Source organism: Sus scrofa, chromosome 11, assembly GCF_054392235.1.
Source record: "Sus scrofa isolate SSC_HxYL_T2T_F1_AM1 chromosome 11, Sscrofa_HxYL_maternal_Yorkshire_Landrace_v2.0, whole genome shotgun sequence".
Classification (NCBI taxonomy): Eukaryota; Metazoa; Chordata; class Mammalia; order Artiodactyla; family Suidae; genus Sus; species Sus scrofa.
In genome coordinates, this window is record NC_139393.1 from 85,591,086 (window position 1) to 85,616,104 (window position 25,019).

General features: G+C 57.2%; 1 protein-coding gene across 18 annotated transcripts in view; it reads left to right on the forward strand.

Moving 5' to 3' along the window:
* Positions 1 to 25,019, forward strand: part of ATP11A (ATPase phospholipid transporting 11A) — a 109,310-nt gene that overhangs the window by 78,643 nt on the left and 5,648 nt on the right. For 6 of the 18 annotated variants that reach the window (XR_014819987.1, XM_021065938.2, XM_084982361.1 and 3 more), the window contains 13 exons: positions 1,943 to 2,046; positions 6,434 to 6,615; positions 7,446 to 7,697; positions 8,756 to 8,930; positions 10,994 to 11,096; positions 11,367 to 11,512; positions 12,040 to 12,099; positions 12,482 to 12,609; positions 14,494 to 14,629; positions 15,066 to 15,089; positions 19,715 to 19,780; positions 20,641 to 20,744; positions 22,931 to 23,096. Coding sequence is in view for 14 of the 18 variants with exons in the window: in XM_021065938.2 (XP_020921597.1) it covers positions 1,943 to 2,046; positions 6,434 to 6,615; positions 7,446 to 7,697; positions 8,756 to 8,930; positions 10,994 to 11,096; positions 11,367 to 11,512; positions 12,040 to 12,099; positions 12,482 to 12,609; positions 14,494 to 14,629; positions 15,066 to 15,089; positions 19,715 to 19,780; positions 20,641 to 20,744; positions 22,931 to 23,096 (1,646 nt within the window). In the remaining 4 variants the exon portion in view is untranslated. Of the gene's footprint in view, positions 1 to 1,942; positions 2,047 to 6,433; positions 6,616 to 7,445; positions 7,698 to 8,755; positions 8,931 to 10,993; positions 11,097 to 11,366; positions 11,513 to 12,039; positions 12,100 to 12,481; positions 12,610 to 14,493; positions 14,630 to 15,065; positions 15,090 to 19,714; positions 19,781 to 20,640; positions 20,745 to 22,930; positions 23,097 to 24,415; positions 24,503 to 25,019 lie in introns of all 18 variants that reach the window. The other 12 variants (XR_014819989.1, XM_084982368.1, XM_084982360.1 and 9 more) reach the window with 3 other exon arrangements.

Sequence of the window (25,019 nt, forward strand, 5' to 3'; positions counted from 1 at the left end):
TGATAGAAATTGCACTGAGCCTGTAGATTGCCTTGGGTAGCACAGTCATTTTGACAGTATTGACTCTTCCAGTCCAAGAGCGTGGCCTGTCTTTCCACCTGGTGGTGTCATCTTTGATTTCTCGCATCCGTGTTTGATAGTTTCGGGAGTGTGGGTCTCTCGTCTCTTCAGGCAGGTTTATTCCTGGTTATGTTATTCATTTCGATGCAGTTGTAACTGGGATGGTTTCTCTGATGTCTCTTTCTGGTCTTTCATTGTAAGTATAAGGAAATGCAGTTGATTTCTGCGTGATAACTTTGCAGCCTGCAACTTTGCCACATTCACTGATGAGTTCTGACGGTTTTCTGGCGCTGTCTTTAGGGTGTTATATGAGTATCGTATGTCATCTGCAAGTGGTGATAGTTTTACTTCGTCTTTTCCAATTTGGACTCCTTTGATTTCTTTTTCTTCTCTGATGGCCGTGGCTAGAGCTTCAGAAACTGTGTTGAATGATGTGGTGGAAGTGGACATCCTTGTCTCGCTCCTGATCTTAGTGGGATGTTTTCAATTTTTCACGGTCGAGAATGAGGTCAGCTGTGGGGTTTCATATATGCTTTTTATTACGTTGAGGTAGGTTCCCTCTATCCCCACTCTCTGGCGAGTTTTTATCAGAAACGGGGGCTGGATCTTGTCAAAAGCCTTTTCTGCATCTGTCGAGATGATCATTTGGTTTTTATTCTTAGTTTGTTGATGTGGTGTCTCACATTGATAGATTTGCAGATGTTGAAGAATCCTTGCATCCCTGGGATAAATCCTAATTGATCAGGGCAGAAAAGAAGAAAAAGCTCGAATAAACCACCTAACCTTTCCCCTAAAACAATTAAAGAAGGAAGAAAAAACAAACCCCCAAATTAGCAGAAGGAAAGAAATCGTAAGCGATCAGAGCAGAAATGAATGAAATAGAGACAAAATAGGAGAGAAGATCAATGAAACCAAAAGCTGGTTCTTTGAAAAGATCAACATTGATAAACCTTTAGCCAGACTCGTCAAGAAAAAAAGGAAAGGGCTCAAATCAATAAAATTAGAAATGAAGGAGTTCCCGTCGTGGCGCAGTGGTTAACGAATCCGACTAGGAACCATGAGGTTGCGGGTTCGGTCCCTGCCCTTGCTCAGTGGGTTAACGATCCGGCGTTGCCGTGAGCTGCGGTGTAGGTTGCAGACGCGGCTCGGATCCCGAGTTGCTGTGGCTGTGGTGTAGGCCGGTGGCTACAGCTCCGACTGGACCCCTAGCCTGGGAACCTCCATATGCCGTGGGAGCGGCCCAAGAAATAGCAAAAAGACAAAAAAAAAAAAAAAAAGAAATGAAAATGGAGAAATTGCAACTGACGCCACAGAAATACGAAGGATCATAAGAGACTCCCGTGAGCAAGTATGTGCCGATGAAACGGACAACCTAGAGGAAAGAGAGAGACAGATTCTCACAAAGGTACCACCTACCAAGCAAGACTGAACCAGGAAGGAGGTGAAAATATGAACAGACCAATCACAAGGACCAAAATCGAATATGTGAGTAAAAACCTTCCAAAAAACAGAAGTCCGGGACCAGAGGGCTACTCAGGTGAATTCTGTCAAACATTCAGAGAAAAGTTAACACCCGTTCTCCTGAAACTCTTTCAAAAAACAGTGGAGGAAGGAACACGCCCGAGCTCATTCTGCGAGGCCACCATCACCCTGATACCAAAACCAGGCAAAGATACCACAAAAGAAGAAAATTACAGACCCGGTATCACTGGTGACCGTAGACGGAGAAATCCTCAGTGAGATGCTAGCAAGCCCAGTCCGAGTATTTATTAAAAGGGTCACACTCCTGCTTTGGTGTGTAATTTGAAAACAGTTTGGTGTGAAAAATAACCTGTCACCCCCACGGTGTGATTAAACGAAACTCTGCTTTTCTGTCTTCCAGGAGAAATTTATCTCTTTTGCAAAGGAGCCGATTCCTCCATATTCCCCCGAGTGATAGAGGGCAAGGTGGAGCAGATCCAGTCCCGCGTGGAGCACAACGCCGTGGTGAGCCGCGGGCGTGTGCTGGGCGGGGAGCCCCGTCGCAGCCCTTCTGCAGCAGGGGCTGCCGTGGTCTTTGGGGGTCAGAACCACCGGCGCATTGAGAATAGTAGGGGGGCTAGACCTTTATCCTGAGGCCTGGCTTTGTGGACGTGTGGTCGAGGCCCAGGGCGGCGTCCGTTTCCGCCGTCCAGCAGCGACCCGGTCATCTGAGTGTTTCCGTTCGTTTCCGCATCGTTGCCATTGTAGTTTGTCCCCGGGCATCGGACGTGGTTGCCTTGCTGCCTGGCGCTGCCTCAATGCTGAGCCAGAGCCCGAGGACTCTGCTCTGGGCCGGGACGCTCGCCCTCGTGAGCGCCCCGTTTGCTTTTTCTGAAGCGAGTACTCGGTCTGCTTCGGGCTCCTCCGCGCTCTTGTGACGGCAGCTTCGCTTCCCTCTGCGGCTGAGCGAGCCTCCCTCGTCTGGCCGTGCAGGGCGCGCGCGTTTGTGGGTCCGTCCCCTGTCGATGGCCCCGTGGGTTCTTCCCACCTTTCGGCCCCGGGCAGTCATGCTGTTGGGACCTGTCTCAGCCCCTGTTTTCCCTTGGGTTGTGTACCCAGGGGAGGAGGGCCTGGGCCGCGGGGTGGTTCGGATGTGCTTAACTTTTGAAGGAAGTGCCAGGCGCCTCCCCGCAGCAGCTGGACCACTCTACAAAGCGGGAGGGTTGCAGTTTCGCCACCTCCTTGCCAGCACTGGGCATTTTCCATTGTGTCACCGTGGTCGCCGTGGTAGGCGTGCAGTGGTACCTCGGTGTGGCTTTATTTGCGTTTCCCTGACGCCTGAGGATGGTGGGCGTCTTCTGTGTGCTTCTCGACGGTCTGTCCACCTTCTTCTCTGCAGAAATGCCCATTCAAGACGTTCCTTGCCCTTTTGTTTGTTTGTTTGTTTGTTTGCTGCACCTGTTGCATGTGGAAGTTCCCAGAGCAGGGATGGAACTGGGCCACGGCCGTGACCCAGGCCGCCACGGGGACAACGCCCAGGCCCCTCACCTGCTGCGCCACCAGAGAGCCCTGCCCGTGTTTCACTCAGGTCTTTTTCTTGTCGAACGCCCGGAGTTGCCCGCATGCTGCGCGCTGGCCCCGGAGCAGATGCCTGAATTGCAGATGGTCTGTCCCGTCTGTAGTTTGCCCATCGATCTCTTGATGGTGTCCTTTGATGCACAGACGTTTTCACTTTAATCAGGTTCAATTAATTTTTACTGTTGCCTGCGCTGCTAGTGTCATACTTAAGAAACTTGTCAAATCCAAGATCGTGAAGACTGGTCCCTGTGTTTTCTTCTGAGAGTTTTGTGGCCTGGCACCGAAGTAGCACAATCAGGTCTTTGGTGCATTTAGAGTTCGTTTGTGTGGGGACGGGAAGGGTCCAGCTTCCTTCTCTTGCACGTGGCTGCCCGGTTGGCTCCAGACCCCTGGCTGAACAGACTCTTCGTTCCCTGTTGGACAGTCCTGGCACCCTTGTCAGAAGTCACTTGGCCACTCACGCACGCCCCCGTTCGGGCTCTCGGGTCTGTCCACTGGCCAGTGTCTGTCTCCGCGGGGACCACACCACTGTGGTGGCTTTTGCTGCTCTCTGGTGTGTGTGTCCTCCAGCCTTGTTGTTTTACGAGACTGCTGTCTATTTTGAGGCCCTAGAGAGTCCCTGTGGATCTCAGGATGGGCTTGTCTATTCCCACGAGACAGGCCATTGTCCTTTTAACGGGGGTCGCCTGCATCGGCAGATCCCTCCAGGTGGCATTGTCCTGGCGGGAGTATCAGGTGCCATCCGTGACCGCGGGGCCTTTCTATCTACCTAGGACTTCTGTGATTTCTTTCAGCATCGGATTGTAGTTTTCAGGCTACTGAGTTTTCACCTCCATGGTTTAATTCATGCTTGGGTAGTTTACTTTTTGATGCTAATCGTGAGTGGAATTGTTTTCTTATTTGTCTTTTGGGACTGTTCTTAGTTGCTGTGCAGAAATGCAGCTGATCTGTGCGTGCTGACTTTGTGTCTTGCGTCTTTGCTGGATTCATCTCTTCGTCCCAGAGGTTCTTTTCGGTGGAATCCTTAGTGGCGGACACACAGAGGGTCCTGTCCTCTGAGAGCAGACGTAACTTGGTTTCTTCCTTTCCAACTCGAAGGCCTTTTTTTCTTGCCTCACTGCTCTGGTTAAGACTCCCGGTGCCACGGCAGCTGCAGGTGGCAGAGCAGCCCTTCTTGCCGTGCTCCTGATCTAAGGAGCAAGCGCTCCACCTTCCCCTTGAGTGTGGTGCTGGCTGTGGGCTTTCGTATACGGCTCGCACATGCTGAGCAAGTTCCCTTCCGTTCCTGTTTATTGAGTGGTTTTATCGTGAAAAGTGTTGGGTTTTGTCAGATGCTTCTAATTCTTTTTTTGGCATCAGCTGAGACGAGCATGTGGGTTTTTCTGCTTCGCTCTGTTTACGTCGCGTGTTGCATTGCTTTTCATGCGTCGGCTCCCCCTGGCTTTCCTGGCGTGAAGCCCCCTTGGTCAAGTGTATGGTCTTTTGTACCTGCTGTTGGGGTCAGTGTGCTGAAATTGTGTTGAGGAGTTTTGCATCTGTGTTTGTAAGGGATAGTGTTTTGTAATTTTGTTTACTTGTAGTGTATTTGTCTGGCTTTGTTTAAATATCAAAGTTTTTTTTTTTTACTCAGTGAATTGTATTACATTTGCAGGTGTACAACCATCATCACAAGCAAATTTTCAGCATGTCCATCCCAAACTCAGTGCATCCCCCCACCCCCCAACCTGTCTCCTTTGGAAACCATACATTTTTCAAAGCCTGCGAGTCAGTATGTGCTCTGCAGAGAAGTTTATTGTGTCCTTTTTTCAGATTCCACATGTTGGTGAAAGCATTTGATGTTGGGGTCTCACTGTCTGACTGACTTCACTGAGCAGGATGCTTTCTAGGTCCATCCACGTTGCTGCAAATGCCGTTATTTCTTTCCTTTTCATGGCTGAGTGATAGTCCACTGTGTGTATGGACCACATCTTCTTGATCCCCTCCTCTGTCGATGGGCATTGAGGTTGCTTCCGCGTCTTGGCTCTTGCACGTAGTGCTGCGGTGAACATCGGAGTACATGTGTCTTTTCAAGGCGTGGTTTTCTCTGGGTGGATGCCCAGGAGTGGGATTTCTGGATCAAACGGTCGTTCTGTGTTTAGTTTTCTGAGGAACCTCCGTACCGCTTTCCACAGCGGTTGCACCAATGTACAGTCCCCCAGCGGTGTGCTAGGGCTCCCCTTTCTCACAGCCTCTCCGGCCCTGGTAGTTGCCCGTGTGCGGCGGTGCTCACAAGCGTCTTGTATCCAGGGTCCCTCCAGGGCTGTAGGCGTTCCCAGCATGAGGACTGGAGAAAAGCATGTCTGCTCTGTGTTTCCACACGGGGAAGCTGCGTATCTGCTTCCAGAAGCACGGTTCTGTTTCTTTTTGAAGCTTCTGCTGACCGTCCACACCGACTCTAAGCTCTGGGGCGGCTCGGAGCTGTCATCCTCACCAGGCTTTTCTCTTGTCATGCAGTTTTTCTGGCACGAGGAGGAAGCCGCATAGCCCGTGTGTTTTACCTCTTAGGAGAGGTACCGTTTGGAGGTCTGAGCAGGTGTGATGTGTGCCCCGAGAGAGAGTCGTAGAAGATTAGAATTCATAAGAGGGAAATCCCGAAAGGCCAGGGTCCTCCCAGAATCGGGGCTGGTTATGGAGGAGGCTCTGACTCATTTCCTGGGCTCATCAGAGTCGCAGCTGGAGGACTCGGGGAAGCAGAGGGGGGTCGTCTGAGACCCCATCAATTAGATCTTCGCGCGACCGGCTTCATTTCACTGGGAGTGGAAGAGCCCTGGGCGGCCCCTGGGGCTCTGAGAGCCCAGCTCACCTGTGCCTCGGCAGTGGCCTGTGTGCTCTGGGGGCCGACTCCGGAATTACGGTCCCAGCGAAGAATCTTCTTTGTGGATTCTTACCTCGCCTCCTGTGGACCCTGCGGGTTCCGTAAATACCCACGTCGTTTTCCTCCCGTGAGACCCGGGAGAGCAGACTGTCGTATAAACAGTTACGGGTCGTCACTCTAACGTGCAGGTTGCCGCCTGAGCCGCGTGGCTCCTCCCCTGTCGAGATAAAAGAGCCAGGTCTTCCCTTTCGCTGGCCCTGGTTTGCCTATTTAGTCGCCTGCTTACTGGTTTGAAAATCGCACGCTCTGTGGTGAGCGTGTGTCTTCGATGCGGATGCGGCTCCGTGTGAGTGGCGCGCCTCGGGGCGGGTTGGTTCACAGTGTGGTTGGTGAGCCCCCGTGAGAGGGGGCGGCCTTGAGAGGTGCCGCTCGGCAGAGTGGCCCTGGCGTCCACGTCACGTGCTGCTCTGTGTCCTGCAGGAGGGGCTCCGGACCTTGTGTGTCGCCTACAAGAGGCTGGAGCCGCAGGCCTATGCGGGCATCTGCGGGCTGCTGCAGGATGCCAAGGTGGCGCTTCAAGACCGGGAGAAGAAGCTAGCGGAGGCCTATGAGCAGATAGAGACAGACCTGATCCTGCTCGGCGCCACGGCCGTGGAGGACCGGTAAGGATACACTGGCCTCGTCCTCGGGAGTCGTGACCCTGCCGTGTGACAGCAGGGGCTGCAGGGGGCTTCAGGAGGAAACGGCGTCACCACCCCCAGGTGGCCGTGTGGACGCGTCAGGGCCCGGTGGGCTGCTTGGCAGCCTCTTGGGCAACATCACCAGGGGCCCGGCCAGGCGCTGGGCGACTTTCCAGGCACAGGATGTCTAGAAGTCCCGTTTCCCAGAAGGAACCCGAAGGCGCCCGCATTTCACACTGTGTTATGAATAGTCGAGATGCAGGGTGTTTTTTTCAGTTATTCTTTAGAGTGGAACCAGTAACTAATTCTTTTGCTGCATTTGTCACTAGCTTTTCCAGATATAAGGGGAAACATTTTAGATGTTATGATTTCAAGTTTTGGATTTCGGGGTATTTGCCATTTCTCATTGAAATCAAGCAATGAGTGTTGCGTCTTTCCCAGATCCATTCGCCCTGGTTGGGACTTTTGGGGTTGGTGGCGCCGAGGGTCCTCAGATCCCCTCTGAGCAGCGAGGCTGGACGGACAGAAACCTGCTCAGCAAACAGCCCGTTCGCAAGGCGCTGCCTGGCTGCTTAGCATTTTGGCCGCGTGGCGTCTCTGGTGTCAGGCAGCAGGGGGGGTTGGTGTACGAAGTTCCCACGCAGCGGTGAAACAGCCTCCGGTCCTTTACCGGAAGGGCACCGGCCAGGGCCTGGCTGCTCTTCAGTCTGGGGGGCGGACCTGGAAGGCTCTGGCCCCGCCCAAGGTCTGGCGGGCCCTGCCTCGGTCCACTCCGCCCGCACCGACGCGTGTGCGCCTGTCGCTCGCCCCAGGCTGCAGGAGAAGGCGGCCGACACCATCGAGGCGCTGCAGAAGGCGGGCATCAAGGTGTGGGTGCTCACGGGCGACAAGATGGAGACGGCGGCTGCCACCTGCTACGCCTGCAAGCTCTTCCGCAGGACCACGCGGCTGCTGGAGCTCACGACCAAGCGGCTCGAGGAGCAGAGCCTGCATGACGTGCTGTTTGAGCTGAGCAAGACCGTTCTGCGCAGCAGCGCCAGCCTGACCACGGACAGCTTCTCCGGGTAGGCCCCGCCCCGGCCTCCCCAAACATCTGCGGAGGGACTGGTGGCCTCTGGGCTCTGGCCTCTGATGTGTCACCTGGTTGGGACCGTGCCCAGAGCTATTTCTTTTTAGCAGCTATGACGTGTCCTTCTGCATGAGAGCTCTGTGCGTGTGCGTGCGCGTGTACGTGTGTGTGTGTGTGTGTGTGAAGGACGCAGAGAGGCCTGGCTCGTTGCCTCACTAAATGCCGTGTCTGGGCGGACTCCCATCTGCTTCTAGGACCTTCCAGGCGCATGCGGATTCCTCAGAGCTTCCGCCGGATTAATAACGCTCAGTTGTCTGTTGATTAAGACTAAACGGTGTATATATGCCCAAGACTTGGTTTGTCCAAGAATATCCCCCAACTTGTTTGCATTTTATAGACACTGGCCTTGCTCATATTAGGCACGTGATCTGAGTGCATTTAAATCACTTTAGATTCCTACCCCTTAGGTAAAGCAAAAGCAGCTCTCTGGTCACGTGCATCTTGAGAATTACTCGTTCATAAACAGTAGAGAGGTCTCCCTTCACCTGACCCGCAGGATTCCTTTGGGGGAACAAGAGATGCGCCGTGTAATTTGGGAACTTGGCAAAGGGAGCTATTATGACCATGTGCTTTCCAAGCCAGGTCTTCCAGGCAGACTAGCAAAGGGACATCAGCTGTAATCCTACAGGCGGGCCCCCAGGCGGCCAGGACCTCGGGCTACATGCTCCCCTTCCGTGGCCGCGCCGTCCTGGAACTTGCCCAGGAGTCCACAGCTGGGGCCGCTGTTTGCTTTGCCTCAGAGAAATGCGAACGTTGAACTCCTCCACGATGAGTGAAACGAGAACACTTCATTAAGTCTCGCGCAGCTTTAGAATATGTCATCGGAGGTGCCCCGTGCGTTCGCCCAGAGACCGCGTGGACAAGCCAGGAAATACCCGTTCCTGAAACCCTTGATCATGAGTTTGTAGCATCAGCAGACACCAAAAAAGCATCTGCTCTTCTCAGGTCTGTGGTTGAGTCTGGAGTAATGTCTCTGCTGTGTCTGCCCCACAGGCTCTCAGCAGACGCGCCGGACTTCGGGCTGATCATTGACGGAGCGGCGCTGTCTCTGGTGATGAAGCCCCGGGAGGACGGGAGCTCCGGCAACTACCGGGAGCTCTTCCTGGAGGTGTGCCGGAACTGCAGCGCCGTGCTCTGCTGCCGCATGGCCCCCCTGCAGAAGGCCCAGGTCCGCGCCCTCCGCTCCCCCGATGGGGGCTCGGTGTCGAGAACCAGCTCAGCTCGCACAGCCTCGATTTTCTTTTTAATCTAGCAAAGCACCGCCTCTTTAGAATAGAAGCAAAAAATGATCGAAATTTAAACACGAGGAGTTCCCGTCATGGCTCATGGGTCATCGAACCCGACTAGTATGCATGAGGACTCGAGTTCGATCCCTGGCCTCACCCAGTGGGTTAAGGATCCGGCGTTGCCGTGAGCTGTAGTGTAGGTCACAGATGCGGCTCTGATCCCCTGTTGCTGTGGCTATGATGTAGGCCGGCAGCTACAGCTCCGATTTGACCCCTCGCCTGGGAACCTCCATAGGCAGCCCTAAAACGACAAAAAGGAAAAAAAAAATTTAAACAGGAGGCTGATTTCCGTGTTGTGATTAGTGAGCGTGGACTGAATAAAGGATGTGACCCCCTCCGGAACAAAGGCCAGGAGAGCCATCCCTGCCCCACTTCTTGTGTGAAATAGAGCCACTCTGAGCATCCGTGCTGCAGGCAGAAGGGGAGGCCCAGGCATTACTGAGCACCTGCTGTGTACCTTTGCAGATAGAGGTGTGAACACATTTGCCTTCATAATAAGCCTGCAGATGGGGGGGGGGTGCCGATTTTAGGCACGCAGTGTCCACGAACAGCCCACTGGGAGAGCCTGTCTGAAAGACCACTGGGAAAATGGCATGTAGACGTGGCTTCCACTCTGTAGGACTCCAGACTCTGCCTGCTGCTCTGGGGTCTCGTGGAAAAGCACCTGACGTGTTCTTAAATATATGTGAACACGGGTGGTGTTTGATGCCAGGGAACTTGGAGCAGTTAGACCAATTGCTTCTGAATCGTCCATGGGAGGAGATGCACAGCTTCTCACACTGACCAGGGGTTAAGGTAAAACACTGGAAGCATTGCAGAGGGTCCGTTGTGGCGTCCTAAGGAGGGATGCAGCCTGGGTGTGGTCCCAGCAGGTGGCCAAGCGCCAGCATCCACCCAGGCTGATTCTCGGTGAGGAGAAGCAGATCCCAGAATTCATAGACGTTCTATTTGGGATCAGAATGTGTGTGACTGCACCTAAACCTTGTCCGGGGACATCCAGAGCAGAACTAGGGGCGCTGTTTGGTCGTCAGATACTACCTGGAATTTCCTCTAGGTCTTAACTGACTTTTGCAAACGGATACCAGTTATTGTCTCAGCCTCTGTCTTGAAGCAAGAGGACATAACACCCATTTTTCCCTCGTCTTTTCGGTCTTACGTCTTGAAATGTCACACAGGCCCATACGTGAGAGGCAAGACTGTATAGAAAAAGACTAAAAATTCAGAAATGATTCATTGCATTGATTTGTCACATTTGGTTTTGCACATGACACATTTGAAAATTTAAAAAAACAGCTTATTTTAGGAGTTCCCATCATGGTGCAGTGGTTAACGAATCCGACTAGGAACCATGAGGTTGCAGGTTCGGTCCCTGCCCTTGCTCAGTGGGTTAACGATCCGGCGTTGCCATGAGCTGTGGTGTGGGTTGCAGACACAGCTCGGATCCTGCGTTGCTGTGGCTCTGGTGTAGGCCGGTGGCTACAGCTCCGATTCGACCCCTAGCCTGGGAATCTCCATATGCCGTGGGAGCGGCCCAAGAAATAGCAAAAAGACAAAAAAAAAAAAAAGCTTATTTTAGAAATCAAATGGCTTGGGAGGTGATATCTTGTAACAGGATGTGCTTAGGTTTCCCGTGTATTGAAATCTGCCCCCTCCCCCCATTTAAATATTTATGTCAAGCCGCCCCTCTCTTTCCGTCCTGTCCTGCCTGCCGCCAGCCCCCAGGCCTTCCCACTGTCTCATTTCTCAGCTGCCTTGGTTTGTTTCACTTTTGCTGTGGAGGGTTGCAGCCTGCGTGGATGAAAAGGCAGAGTCTAGCCAATTAGCTCGAAGCCAATATTTTTTCTTTTTCCTTGACTGACCTGACATCTCTGTCTTTCTGCACAGCTAGTGAGGGACCTTCGCAAAAACGAAACAGGGAGGGTAACGTCTACCTTTTCTTTTCCAGATTGTTAAATTAATCAAATTTTCCAAAGAGCACCCGATTACTTTAGCCATTGGTGACGGCGCAAATGACGTCAGCATGATCCTGGAGGCCCACGTGGGCATAGGTGAGCCCGCATGCGGTCTGCCTCCCACGCCTCTTGCGACCGCCTTGTCGCACGGACAGAGGGACACAGCCTGGGTGTGGCGGCAGCAGGTGGACGCACAGGACACCGTCTGCGACCAGGGGCGTCGGTGGCCAGATGTTCTGGTCCGGTTGCCACCGCCCCGCCTTTGCCTGTTCTCCTGTCCCCCCGCGTGCGCGGGGCATTGAGAAGCGGGTTCCTCCCGCATGGCGTCGAGGAGGGGCGGCCGCAGCACCTTTTCTCGTCTCGCAGGTGTCATTGGGAAGGAGGGTCGCCAGGCCGCCAGGAACAGCGACTATGCGATACCGAAGTTTAAGCATTTAAAGAAGATGCTCCTTGTCCACGGGCATTTTTATTATATTAGAATATCTGAGCTTGTGCAGTACTTCTTCTATAAGGTAGGAAGGCTTTTCTCGTCCTCCCCGTCTCCGGCGCATCCTGTGCGGGATGGAGTGATGCGTCCGTCAGGGCACCTCGCGGCGCCGTGGGGGGATCGTCCTCAAAACCACCGGGGGGCGTTCACCTCCCAACCACGGAGGCGCTGCCTGCCCTCCTCTCAGATGCGAGACCCCATGAGACCTCAGCCGTCCCGTGGTGGGGGCGGGGCTCCTTCCGCGACTCCCTGAGATCCTTCTTCGCTGTGCCACTCGGTGCGCCTGCTCCGTGTCTGCGCCGACACCCACCTTGCCCCCCCCCAAGTTTCCCTCTGCTCCGTCTGATCTCAAGGGACCGGATGGCACCCCTGCAGTGAGAGCGGAGTTTTAGAGCCCTTGCCTGTCTCGCTGTAGAACGAGGGACGCCTGGGGTCGCTTTGCCCAGCTCCAGCATGCGACGTGGCCCTCCGCTTAGGAGCCCTGGGACATGATAGAAAAGGGACGCCTCACAGTTCGCCCCCGAGCTGATGGGCGTGTGGCTTGTCTTTCAGAACGTCTGCTTCATTTTCCCTCAGTTTTTATACCAGTTCTTCTGTGGGTTTTCACAGCAGGTGAGTGCGGAGGCTGCAGTGGGAGCTCCCCTGCGCCCCTCCCCGCCCCGTGTGTGGCTGCGGCGGGGGGTGGACGGCAGAGCCGGGGGGGGGTGAAGCTGGAGGGTGGCGATCAGAGCTGCAGGCCTGCCCTCGGGTCATGTGGGTGCGGGTTTGCGGTGTTGGGCGGGGCGGCCGCGACGTTAACGCCAGGACCGCCTGACGTCATCACGTCCTGGTCCCTCTGTGTCTGGAAGAAGGCGCTCTGTGTGCGTTGGAGGACACGCAGGCCTCTGGGCCTCTGGGCCGCTGCAGGTGAAAATGCACATGTACTGGGACAGGTGATCCCCAAGGCGTATTTACCGAGGGCCCGGGCGGCTCTGCCGCGACTTGTGTCCCGCAGACCCTGTACGACACTGCCTACCTGACGCTGTACAACATCAGCTTCACCTCCCTGCCCATCCTGCTCTACAGCCTGATGGAGCAGCACGTGGGCGTGGACGCGCTCAGGAGAGACCCCACCCTCTACAGGTACCGCGGGCGCCGGCAGCCCCGCGCCGCCCCTTCAGCGGGTGGACCGACCCCCGTGCTGCAAACCAGACGCTCGGTGGCGGCTGACACGTGCTTCCCCGGGGACGCTTCCCCCGGCGGGAAGCAGCGCCGTGCGAGTGCAGACACTCCCCACTTAGGCAGAGGGTGGTGCTGCGTTTGAACGTACGTGGGAAGCCAGTTTGCGTGTGCCCGCGTTTCTGGAGGGTCGCGGAAGAACTTGGGGTGGGGGTTCCTATCCTCTTCCGACCCCAGTGGATTTCTGGACAAAATCGTCCTTGTAGATCCAATTATGTTCTCTTCAGTGAGAAACTTAACATATCTGATCTCAGGGTGCTCTGCTTTTTTCTGCTGAAAGTATTTTTAATAACAAGAGGAAGGTTTGTCTGCTCTTGCAGAACTTCACCCCAGGCAGATTCCATGTGTTGCTGTGGTCTGTGGGGTTTTTTCCTGGGGTAGGGGGAGTTGGCCACACCCTCGACTTGTGGAAATGCCCAGGCCAGGAATCAAACCCTCACCACAGTTGTGGCAACACCAGGTCCTTAACCCACTGCACCACGAGGGAACTCACTGTTTGTGGCTTTTTTAATTATACAGATTCTATTCAGAAAACTGTAGATGCACATGTGATTATAGGAAATAGCTTCTGTGGGCCTTTATGCAGTGTCCTCAGTGTCACCACCTGGCAGACTGTCCCGGAGGGCCATAGGTCAGTGTCCCACCAGGGCACAGACACAACACACCACTGGTCTTATCTGTTTCCCCAGCTTTACCAGCCCTGTTCAGGTGTACACTTGTGCACACGTGTGTGTGTGCACGTTTAATTCTGTGCAGACTTTTCACCTGCGGGTCCTGTGTCATCACAGTCTTTAGCCATTAAATGGGATCTTGAGATGTCGGAGTCCAGAATAATCACTGCAGGTGACAAGAAAGCAGACCTGGCCTTTGTGTGCGTTAAAACGGCACAGGAATGAGTCTAAGAACGTGAAAGGAAACACCCTGTTTTAGACGCGCACCCAGAGGGAACCCCGCGGGTCGCCACTCATGAAGGAACAGGTGTGGGAAGTGTCATCTCAGGTGTGCAGCCCCAGGAGCACCAGCCTGGCCTCCGCCCCAGGGCCTTGCTTTCAGGAGCGCAGTGTGACTCTGGCATCTTGGTGCCTCCGGTGAAATGGCAGTCCACCTTGAGAACGAAATATTCAAGCCAGAGTTGTTCGGGAACATCTGTGCATAGTGCAGTGCTAAGACTGGCAAGTATTTTGCTTTTGCTCCCAGGGAGCTCACACTAAGTGTCCATGGTCCTTCCCGTTTTATCGAGGGGACGTTGCTGTCACACTGTCACAGTGTGCTTCTCCCTTCTCTGGACTCTGTTGTGGTTGTGACAGCTTGTTCTGTCAGACATCCCAGGGCCTTCCCGGGACCGGGCATGCTACAGAGGGAGTGACAGATGGTGTGGCAACCGCAGAGCCTGCGGAGTGACTTGGGGGCATGTTCAGAGGTGAAGCCGCCTGGCAACCCCCAGGCTCTGTGGGTTCAGAGCGTGTGCCCGCCCAAACGACAGCTGGGGACGGGGGTCCGGCTGGCCGAGACAGGTGCAGACGGGCGGCGGGGGTGACCCGAAGGAGCCAGGGATCCTGCGTGCTCGGCGGGGCCTCTCCAGGACCGCCTTTGCCAAGCTGGCTGAACGGGTGTCAGTAGGACCCTGCCTCCCGTCCCGACTCCTCCACGCGGCCCTGCCGCCTCGGGGCGCCCCGTGGGTTAGGGCCCCTCCAGGGCGAGGTCGGTCACCGCAGAGCCAGTGGGGGCCGCCGGGCGTGGAGCGGGCGCGGGCAACAGGTGCGACCACGTCGCCGCCTCTCCCCCCAGAGACATCGCCAAGAACGCCCTGCTGCGCTGGCGCGTGTTCGTCTACTGGACGCTCCTCGGCCTGTTCAACGCCCTGGTGTTCTTCTTCGGTGCTTACTTCGTGTTTGAAACCACGACCGTGTCCAGCAGCGGGCAGGTCAGTGGGGAAGCGGGCCAGCGGGCGTGGGCGCGGCTGCAGCGGGGGGAGAGCTGGAAGCCCGCCCGTCGCGGGCCGGCCCGCTCTCAGCGCAGCCCCTGGGGACGGGGGCCGGGGTCTGTCCGCCCGCTGGAGGGCAGGCTCTGCCAGCTCTAGGGGCCCCCTCCGCAGGCGAGTCCAGACTGGTTTTGTAACTTGGGTGTCACCGTTAGCGACGCGTCAGCATTCGGGTGTCCGAGGTCACGTGGGGATTATTCGCTTCTTCAGACCCTTTGGTCTGTGCCCCGCCTCGCCTTCAGCGCCTGTCTCCTTGGTGACGCGTCGGTTTGTAGATGTCGGAGAGACACCGGGCTCTTCCGGTCGCTGGCGCCATTGCCGGGGTGTTTGATTTGTCTCTTGCTTTTTTCTTTTTGCTGTGGCCTCCCTCCCCACTCAGACCGTCACCACCAACACACACATGGTAAGACAGCGCTGGGTGTGTCTTCTGTGTTTCTGGAGTGCATCACAGATAAAATATTTCTTGAAAATATTTTCCCCCGTGCCCCCTCTGTGTGCTTTGTCAGTAGAAACGCTGTTATAGACGCTGCCGCCCCCACGTCTGGGGACTGGAGGTGGCCCTGGAGACCAACGTGTGTGTCCACTTGGGCCACCTGTGCGGGGGAGGGGGCTCCTCCCTGGGTCTCTGTGTGGGGGTCGCCAGCTGCGTTGGTGATGTGTCTAAGTTGACTGGCTCTGTTTGGACTTCCCTTGACCTAAAAAATCTGAAAGACACAGGCACGCGAGGCTGGCGGGGATGCTGCTTTGCCTGCAGCTGACCCCAGGCTGCCTGCAGAACCCCGGGAGCCCCGGGGCACCACGCGTCCGGTTCCCGGCCTGATGTCTCAGTGTCGTCGTAGAAGAAGGCGCAGGGGACCAGGCGTTTGACAGAACAGCTCTCTCTGCCCGGGTCTCCCTCCTCAGGTTGGGCTGAGGTTCGGAGACTTGCTTGGGGTCCCGGGCACCCTGCTCACCCATCGATTTATCTGTTTTTTCTTGTGATTGAAAAGGTGCTGTTATCACTCGTTATAATGTAAGCTCACTTTTTCTAACTTGATCTTGAGGATTTTTCCAAATCATATTGCCCTTTTCTAAAACCTTGACGTTTTCTAAAGCTTACTCTTTTTCTTTGGCCATGCCACGGGCTGAACCTGCGCCACAGCAGGGATAGCTCTGGATCCTTAGCCTGCTGTGCCACAGGGAGCTCCCTGGAGCTTCCTATTGTCTTTCACTTCATTCTCTGTATTCCAGTTGAATAGGGCTGCCTTATGGTTCTCACATGTCTTTGGTGAGAGCTCCCCTTAGGCCAGGTCACAGGGGCCCCTCATGTGCGCCTTGAGGATCTCAGACGGTCCCCAGGGCCTCGTCCTCAGGGCTGCTCGGCCGACGTGGCCTGAAGTTCCCCTCCGCAGCACCTCCCCCTCTGCAGCACCCCCTCGCTCACCGCCAGCTGCCCTTGTGCCAGATGCTTTCACGGCGTTAAAGGCGAGGAAACAGAGGTTCGAGTGGGTAAAACGCTGTGCAGGGTCAGGGCGTCAGAGCTCAGAGCTGGGGTGGGTCTCAGGTCTGAGTGGCGCTAGCATCGGCTCTGCAAGCGCCGTGCAGGGCGGGCGCCATTGGGAGGGCAGGCACCCTGGATGCAGGCGTGGGCACAGGCCTCGGGCTGCAGACCCTGGTAAGGCCTCTTGTGGGTGAGGCCTCCCATCTCACTGCTGCGGTCAGAGGTGTGGGCCCTTTGCGTGAGCCCAGGTTTCTGCCAGTTCCTTGTTTCTCTCCTGCTCGTTTCCGAGGTGCCCAGGCCACACGCTGGATCTGACATCCAGTGGAAGCTTCTCCACGAGATGGTCACATGCCCCCGCCTGCCTCTGTGTCTTTGCTTGGCTGTTAGTGGACAAACACGTGGGTTAGAATCTGAAAGAAAGGGAGGCGAGGCAGAGAAGCCTCCAGTTGGTGGGGGCATCATGGGGACAGCCAACACACATCTCGTGCCAAGCTCCTGAGACCCAGGGCGACGTTCGGGACCAGTGCAGGGACAGCTGTGCCAAGGAAGGTACCCAGCGTGGGGCATAGGTCCCGGGCGGCCCTGTGCCCCTAGGGGATCAGGAGGCACCCCATCCCAGGTCTAACTCCAGACCCCTGTGCCTCTGGGCTCTGCATGGGGCCTCGTCAGTCTAGATGGTTGATTCTTAGAGTCCTGTGTGTTTGGAGGCTTAGATCGCTTGCAGCGTGGAAAACGGGATTGAGTGTAGGCTGGTTCCAGTGACGAGGTCCACCTGCAAACTCAAGCCGCAGGGCCGTCTCAGGTGACGGGTGACGCCCTTGGTCTGGGCTCACGGAAGGTGGTGCTTTTAAGGACCTAAATTGTTCCTGTAGAAATGTTGAAGAATCTATTGAGGGAAAGACAAAATCATTGATAATTTTTGGAAAAAAAAATCACATGCACTTTCTGCACAGACGTCAAGATCCGTCTTACTTCTCAGATGAGACTGTAAGACAGCAGTTACTTTATTCTCATCGAACAGCAGGAGGAGCAAGTTTGGGGTCTTGTAATAGGGGCCGTAAACGTCACGGGAGCCGAAATGCGGGCAGTGGCCAGTGTGGCCGGGACAGCAGCCAGCCTCCCAGCAGACGGTCCCCATCTGCCTGTGAAGTGGCCGGAGGAGGTGCTTCTCGTGACCGCGGCCTTGAGGGAACACGTGTTTGCCGTGGAATAGTTTTTTGCAGAATCGCACTGGTCTGGCTCTTAAGAGCTTTCATGAGCAGGACGTTTTCCTGCAAAATACTCATCCTCAGAGGAAAAGAGGAAGAGGGTGACGAGACGGAACCTCGTACGGGTGTGGAGGAAAAAAGCGCAGAGCCATCACCGAGTTCTTGGCTGAATTCGCCTTGAATTTTCCTTCTGGTCTGAATGAGAACCCAAGTCCCTGCCATTCTCCATGGAGACCCTGCCTTACCTACCTGACGGTCTCCATGGAGACGCTGCGTTGCCTGCGTGACGGTCTCCGTGGAGACACTGCGTTACCTGCGTGACGGTCTCCATGGAGACGCTGCGTTGCCTGCTTGACGGGCTCCATAGAGACACTGCGTTACCTGCGTGACGGTCTCCGTGGAGACACTGCGTTACCTACCTCATGTTTTCTATGGAGACGCTGCGTTGCCTGCGTGATGGTCTCCATGGAGACGCTGCGTTACCTATGTGGTGGTCTCCATGGAGACAGCGTTACTTTAGGAAATCAGAGGCAGGGCTTCCCTGGAGGGCGGGGAACTCATGTCACTTGGGAAAGGTTCCTCCTTTCAGACCCCACTTTGAGAAGGGGGGTGGTGTCTCCATAGACAACTGCAAAGTCCCCAGGAACAAGGGCAAACAATTTCCGTGATAAAGTGACTTCAGCAGTTGGCCTGAGGGCTTCTTAAATAAGGAAACCAGGAGGCGCTTCTAAAGGCCTTTCGAAGTCGTGGGTCCCAGGGAGCTGGAACCTAACGGGGCAGTTGTGGCAGCATCACCTGGGGTCCAGCCCGGAGCTGCAGACCCGATTCAAGGTAGTTGTGCCTTGCTGCAGGTGAGGGCCCAGCTCAGACACAGGGTTTCACTGGGCTGGGCGAGGATCCTGATGCTCAACCGCACCTGGGGAGCCGTCCCCCCTCGCCCCCCCACCCCACCCCAGAGGAGATGAGAAGCATTTGACCGACGGTCCCGAATCGTGCCCTTTCACCTGCCACCCCTGCTCCACCCCCACAGTTTGCTCTCATCTGACACTCATTCAAGATTTCAAAGATTCCCGCCAGGCGTGGAGGCAAACCTGCAGGCCTGGGGTCTTCTCGCTGCCCAGCTGTTGCTGCCCACGAGGCTCACAGCTGCCGCCTTACTGCCAGCCCCCCATTTGCTTTTAGCTGAAAACAGTAGCTTGCAGGGGAAATTAAATAGGCGCCGTGTCCTCCCATGCTGGCCAGACATCGTCATGGGCCACCGCCAAGCTGCAGCCCATCCCGGAGGCTGGCTCCTCCTGGCCCAGCGTTGGCGTTGAAGAGAAGCCTTGTCTCTGAGAGTCCGCCTGGGTGCTACTGCCATGCAGTTGTGGGGCTGCCCGACTGTTAGCCGACCCCTGGACGCCCACAGCACCCCTCACGAATGTCCCTGGCCATCGCAGATGTCCCCCGCCTGGGGGACAGAATCGCCTGTGGTGAGAGCCTCTGCAGCTGTGGATCTAGTGGGCGAAGCCCAGTTTGGATGAGGCTGGTGACAGGAGGAGCACAGAGTGCCGGTGTTTGGGTCTGATTCCTTCAGAGGACCTAACGCTTCGGGTTTTCTTCTAGAACCCTACAAGTAGGCTCTGGCCTCACTCGATATCCCACGAGCCCTACAGCCTGCACGCTCACCTGGAGTGAGTCATCTGTGGGTGTTTCTTTGGTGGAAAACCAAGCATCCAGGGAAGCGGTTTTTATTCCGGCTTTTCAGGGCTCTGTGAAAGAGAGCTCTCCTTTCCTTTTTTAAAATTTACTTTTCATCGAAACGGTTGGTTTACCGTGTTGCGTGGTTTCTGGAACAGAGCAGAGGGGTTCAGTTATACGCTTCCCTGTTCTTTCTCATGTTCTCTTTCCACGGAGGCTTATTACAGGGTATTGAACGTACTTGCAAGCTTTATTTTCTCTTAAAGGAGAGCTCGGAGTGTTTTCTGAGAGGCGCAGCTCGCAGAGTCAGACAGAGCAGAAATGGGGCAGCTCATAGGGGCATGGACGTCTCAAGGGAAGCGATGCTTGTAGATTAACTTGGGGCCAAGAGGCGGCTTTGCCCCAGGACAGACTCTCTCGCTGCCCGTGTCGCGTCTGCTGTGTGTCTGTACGTGGGTGCGGCCTGGGCGTGTGCTTCCCGCGGGCCCTGCGAGCACCCCCCGGGTGCCCAGCGGGGCTGCCACGCGCCGGGGCTGGCACGGGGTCTCAGCACGTGGGCCCCGGGCCTCTGGGCTTTGCCTCGCCGGGGGCAGAGCCCTGGGAGGCGACCTCTGGCCCTGTGGGTGAGAGGGACTCTGCTCACTGGGCCCCTCTCGGCAGGTGTTCGGGAACTGGACCTTCGGGACGCTGGTCTTCACGGTCATGGTGCTGACCGTCACCCTGAAGGTAACTCCTGGCCCGGACGGGTGTCCCCCTCGCTCGGCCGGCCCCCGGGAGTCGTGACCCCCCCCCCCACCAGGCGAGAGGGCTGCCCGCCGGGGGCCCCCTCCGCCCACTCCCGTCGACCCAGCCCGACCCCAGGGTGCCAGGCGAGAGGGCTGCCCGCCGGGGGCCCCCCTCCGCCCACCTCCCCGTCGACCCAGCCCAACCCCAGGGTGCCAATGTCAGAATCACGCCGAGGGCGAAGGTCCTGCCCGTGGCGAAGGACTCGGTCACACGTCTTTTAAGTGGCAGAGCAGCCGCGCCCCCAGCGCTGTCTCGAAATGAATTGAAACAAATGGGCATATGTGGAAAATGTACCTTTTTGCGTCTGTGTGACAGTGGCATGCGACAGCTTCATGTGGGATCTCAGTTTCCAGACCAGGGACTGACCCCGGGCGCCAGCGGCGCAAGCCCTGAATCCTCCCACTAGACCACCAGGGAGCGCCCCCAAATCACGCTCTTTCTACAGTCGTCAGACCCTCCTGGAGTGTCGTTAAGGAGGTCCCGGATCCCATCCTCCTCAGCCTTAAAAACTGAGACAAAATCCAAAAGCAGCGTCCTTGCTGATGACACACCCCGCACCTCGAGCTGCCGCCCCGGGTCGCCCCGTGGGAGCGGGTCCCCAGGACCCGAGACTGCGGGCAGCCCTCTAGCTCCGTGGGAGTCCAAGGCCTGCCTTTCCCAAGCAGGGCCGTGCAGGCGTTGCGGCTGCAGTCGCGGTGCCGTTTGTTTCTCTTCCGTCCCTTCCCGGCTGCCTTCCCGCTGTCACGGTCATGCCAGCTGCCTGGGCACCAGGTTCACGGGCTTGTCTCTCTTTCCTTCAGCTGGCGCTAGACACGCACTACTGGACGTGGATAAACCACTTCGTCATCTGGGGGTCCCTGCTGTTCTACATCGTGTTCTCCCTCCTCTGGGGAGGCGTTATCTGGTACGGCCTTGCTCATAGATAACCCTTATTTTGCCTTTTTGGGGGGGCACACCCGAGGGATATGGAGGTTCCCAGGCTAGGGGTTAAACTGGAGCTACAGCTTCCAGCCTACACCACAGCTCACGGCAACGCCAGATCCTTAACCCACTGAGCCAGGCCAGGGATCGAACCCACAACCTCATGGTTCCTTGTCGGATTCGCTTCCACTGCACCACGACGGGGACTCCCAGATAACCCTTGTTACAGGTCTAGTCGTGCAGTGTCTTTCATCCAGAGCTGACATGGATTTTCCGTGCAGCCAGGGCCTGGGGCCTGCGGGGGGCGAGGTGGCTGCGGTCCCTGCTCCTTTGCCCCAGGTGCTCAGTCAGGGAGACACGCTGCATAGTAAGTGACAGAGGAGGAATGGACAGGACGCCACAGCCAGGGACTGACTTCAGAAGGTTGGAAAGGCTTCTCAAAAAAAGTTATTTCAACTGAGACCTGGGAGAAGCCCCACCGTTGTCGTCGTGGTGGTGGATGTGCTGGCGTTTGGCCTTGGGCGGGGCCCTCTGACCGCAGACGGAGCCTCCTCAGGAGGGCAGCCCCACGGGCAGAAGCGCCGCGGAGGCAGAGCGCCCCGGAGGAAGGCAGGCCCCTGTGGCCAGAGACTGGCCTGGGTGTAGGCCGCGTGGACCTCGGCCCCGGTCTGACGCTCCCGAGGAGCCTAAGAGGGGGAGCAGCAGATTCCACCTGCTCTCTTGGGAAGATCGCTGTGGCCGCCTCATTGAAAATGAGCCTGAGAGAAGCGGAAGCAGAATGGCGATAAGGCGGTCGGTCCTGACAAGGGCACGATGGGGCTGCATTTGGCTTCTGGCACAGGCCTGCCTTTGCCGGTGCTGTTCCTTCTGCCCAGAGCATCCTTTCTAACTAGCTGTCTGGTGAGCTCTTATTCATCCTTCAAAACCCAGTGGCCCTCCATCCTCTTCAATTCTTCCCTCGCAGGCGGGCGAGGCGCCCCGAGCATCTGTCCTGCTCTAACCACAACACACGCCAGCCTTTTCTCTAATTCTCTCGTTTACGCTTCCACTTCCCTGGCGAGACCGAGCCTCTCCCAGCAGGGCTGGGACCAGGAAGAGGCAGGTGAGGCCTGGGCTACAGCCTGGGAGGGAGCTGCTGGCCAAGCCCCAGGCCTGGCTGGACGTGAGGCCAGAAGCAGGGTCCTCACCCCCTCGCCGCCAGAACTGAGCAGGCCCCTGAAAAGGGGGAGGCCCTCTGTCCTTCCTGCCCCCACATCCACCCAGCGGCCCGCTCCGCTGCTGACCCCCAGTGGCCAAATCCTTGCATTGCGTGTTCTTTGAGACCCGGACATCCGGGAAAACCAGACCAGCTTTCGGCGGGTTTCCAGCAATCCTGCTCCAGGCTAGAGACCCTGCCGTTCCTGCGAGCCAGCCAACCAGCCAGCCGGCGTCCCAAAGCTGGCTGCTTAGGGGCAAGGCTCCCCTGAGTGGGCTTGGGAGCCCTGAAGCTCAGCGCCTTCAAGATTCACCTGGGGGCAAGGCGCCTCATTCTCTGTATTTTTGCAGAAAGTTCTTCAAAAATGGGAGGTCCCATTGTGACTCAGCGGGTTAAGAACCCGATATAGTATCCACGAGGAGGCGGGTTCGATCCCTGGCCTCGCTCAGTGGGTTACGGGTCCAGTGTTGCTGTGGCTGTGGTGCAGGCCAGCAGTTGCAGCTCTGATTCAGCCCCTAGCCTGGGAACTTCCATATGCCGTAGGTGCAGCCATGACAAGAAGAAAAAGTTGTATGGCGTAAGTTTTTAAGTGTTTAACCGGTCTGCTGATAGAAGCCGTCGGTGTCTTCTCCATGCCAAGAGCTGTTGGTCACACGCAAGTCCAAGACCCAAAGAAGTCACAGATGGACTTTCTTCGTCTCTTAGAATCTTTTCTGCTTTTTCTGAAGCCGAGCTGCAGGGACTTGCTCCCCCTTTAGGACGACCTCGTGGAATTCCTCCTCATTTTTCCCCTCACAACGCACAGGGTACAGGGCGAGTCCCGCCCCTTGGTTTACGTGATGAGTTTTGAGCCGCACGCTAAGTGAGCTGCCTGGCGACCGACGGCGACCAAAGTGAGAGTGAGAGCCGCCCGGACAGCGGGTGCTGGCTCCTCACCTGCCACTGAGTTTTCCTTCTTTCCCTCGACGCTGCAGGCCGTTCCTCAGTTATCAGCGGATGTACTATGTATTCATACAAATGCTGTCCAGTGGCCCCGCCTGGCTGGCCATCGTCCTGCTCGTCACCGTCAGCCTCCTGCCTGATGTCCTCAAGAAAGTGCTGTGCCGGCAGCTGTGGCCCAGCGCCACCGAGAGAGCACAGGTACCCGGCCCGGGTGCGCCGCCCGCCGCCCCAGGCTCCCGGCAGGGAGGGGTCCTCGTGAGGGAGAGCGGGAAGGACCGGGGTTGGAGATGTGACCGGTCCAGGGGTCACGAGGGAAGTCCGTGGTGACACGTGGCTGCACAGCTGAACCTCCGTAGCATGCGAGATGCCCTGGGCTTAGACCTGAACAGCTAGTCAGCTGGAATCAGGAAAAGACAGAGAGACAGAGCCAGTGCAGGAGACAGATGATTTGGGGTAAATCCAGACAAGGTTTAAATTAATCATCACTTTGAGGTAAAACTGCATTATTTGGGGGGGATGGTGAATTTGGCTCAAATGGTAGCATTTACTTTGGGAGACCCTGGCTGTGAGCAGGCAGGGCTGCTCCTCTCCCACACTCCCAGCCGAGGCCAGCAGGCTGGATTCTGGATTCGGGAAAGATGTGAGTCACACAGGATGCCCAGACTGGCATCCGACGGATGTCACCCAGAGCTTCCCCAGAGCACGCTGGGCCTCCCTGGAGTGCCTGGGGAGGGGATGTCCCTGCCCCCTCACCCCCGTGCCCCATCCCCTCCTGTGACCTCCCTACCTCCTCACTTCTGTGCCCGCATCACCCCCTTGTCCCCTCACCCCTGTGTCCTCCGTCCCCTCCCCTCCCCCCATCCCCTTACCCCTGCAGCTCCCAGGGGTACAGCCCCCAGGAAGGAGAGGAAGGACGCGGGTGGGAGGGCAGAGGCCACAGCAGGGCCGGGCCGCGTGTCCACCTGGGGGCCAGGGGCGGGCGGGGGGGGGGGAGGGCGGGTCACTCAGGGAAGCTCAGAGGGCCCTGTGGTCACAGCACCCCCGTGCTGCTGGCCAACTCTGGGGTGGAAAGCAGGCTGGAGCCGGGCGCCACCCCCGCCCCCCAGACCCAGGCGCTGATCACGGCCGTGCCGTGGTGGAGCCGCAGGCCCAGGGGCTCCGCCGTGACCTAGGGCAGTGCAGACGGCCCCGGGGCGGGCTTGGGGCCGCCACGTCTGACCGCCTCCCTGCGCCTCATTCCAAGTTCCAGGCCCGATTCAGGGCAGGGGCCCCTGGCGGGGGGGCGAGGGGAGCTTCCCGGGCCAGACTGGGCCGGGCTGCGCGGGACGGCGGGGCCTGCTCCCCAGTGGCCGTGGGGACGTCCCGACGTTGCTGCCGTCTCGCTGGACTCACCGCCTTTTCTTGTCTCTTCCCTTCCTGGTTCCTTTCGTCTTCCGGCCTCTTTGCCCAAATAACCACCTTGTTTAACGATGTGCATGACCTCCTGACCTCTGACCTCTGACCTCTGGGACCGGCAGACTAGGAGCCAGTGCCTTTCTGTCGAGCAGCCCACCGTCTTTATGCTTTCTCAGACTTCCAGCAGTCTGACTTTCTAACGGAACCAGGTGACGCCTTTCTGTCTTTTTGCATGTTTGGGACTCGGTCGCAGGCCCGCCCAGGGCTCACTAACCCGGGAGCCTGAGCGTCGCCCTCCCAGGCGCCGGGGCCACTGGGGCCGGAGACGTGGGCAGGCGCTGGGCGGTCTCGTCCTCGCCGCTGACCCGCGTCGCCCTGTGTCCACTGGAGGCGGCAGAGCCCCCTGCCCGGCCGCCCGCTCCGGGCCGGTCCCTGCACCGGCCCCGGGGGGAGCGCCCGCCTCTCCCCGCCTGGGGGACAGGGCTCCGCAGGAGCGGCCGGACTTAGGGCGGCCACCTGCGCTGCGGACGTCCTGGGTCACCTCCTTACCAGCTGCCCTCTTCGCTTTTTCAAAACCCGATTGTGTTTAGAAGAGGCTCTGGCTGTGCCTTAACTGGCCGTAGGGCCTCTTTCTCAGCAACACAGAGGCATTCACACGGTTGCTGGTCGCGCCGCCGGCGATCAAAGGCTTTTCCGCCAGAGGCCAGGCTTCAGCAACAACGCTCT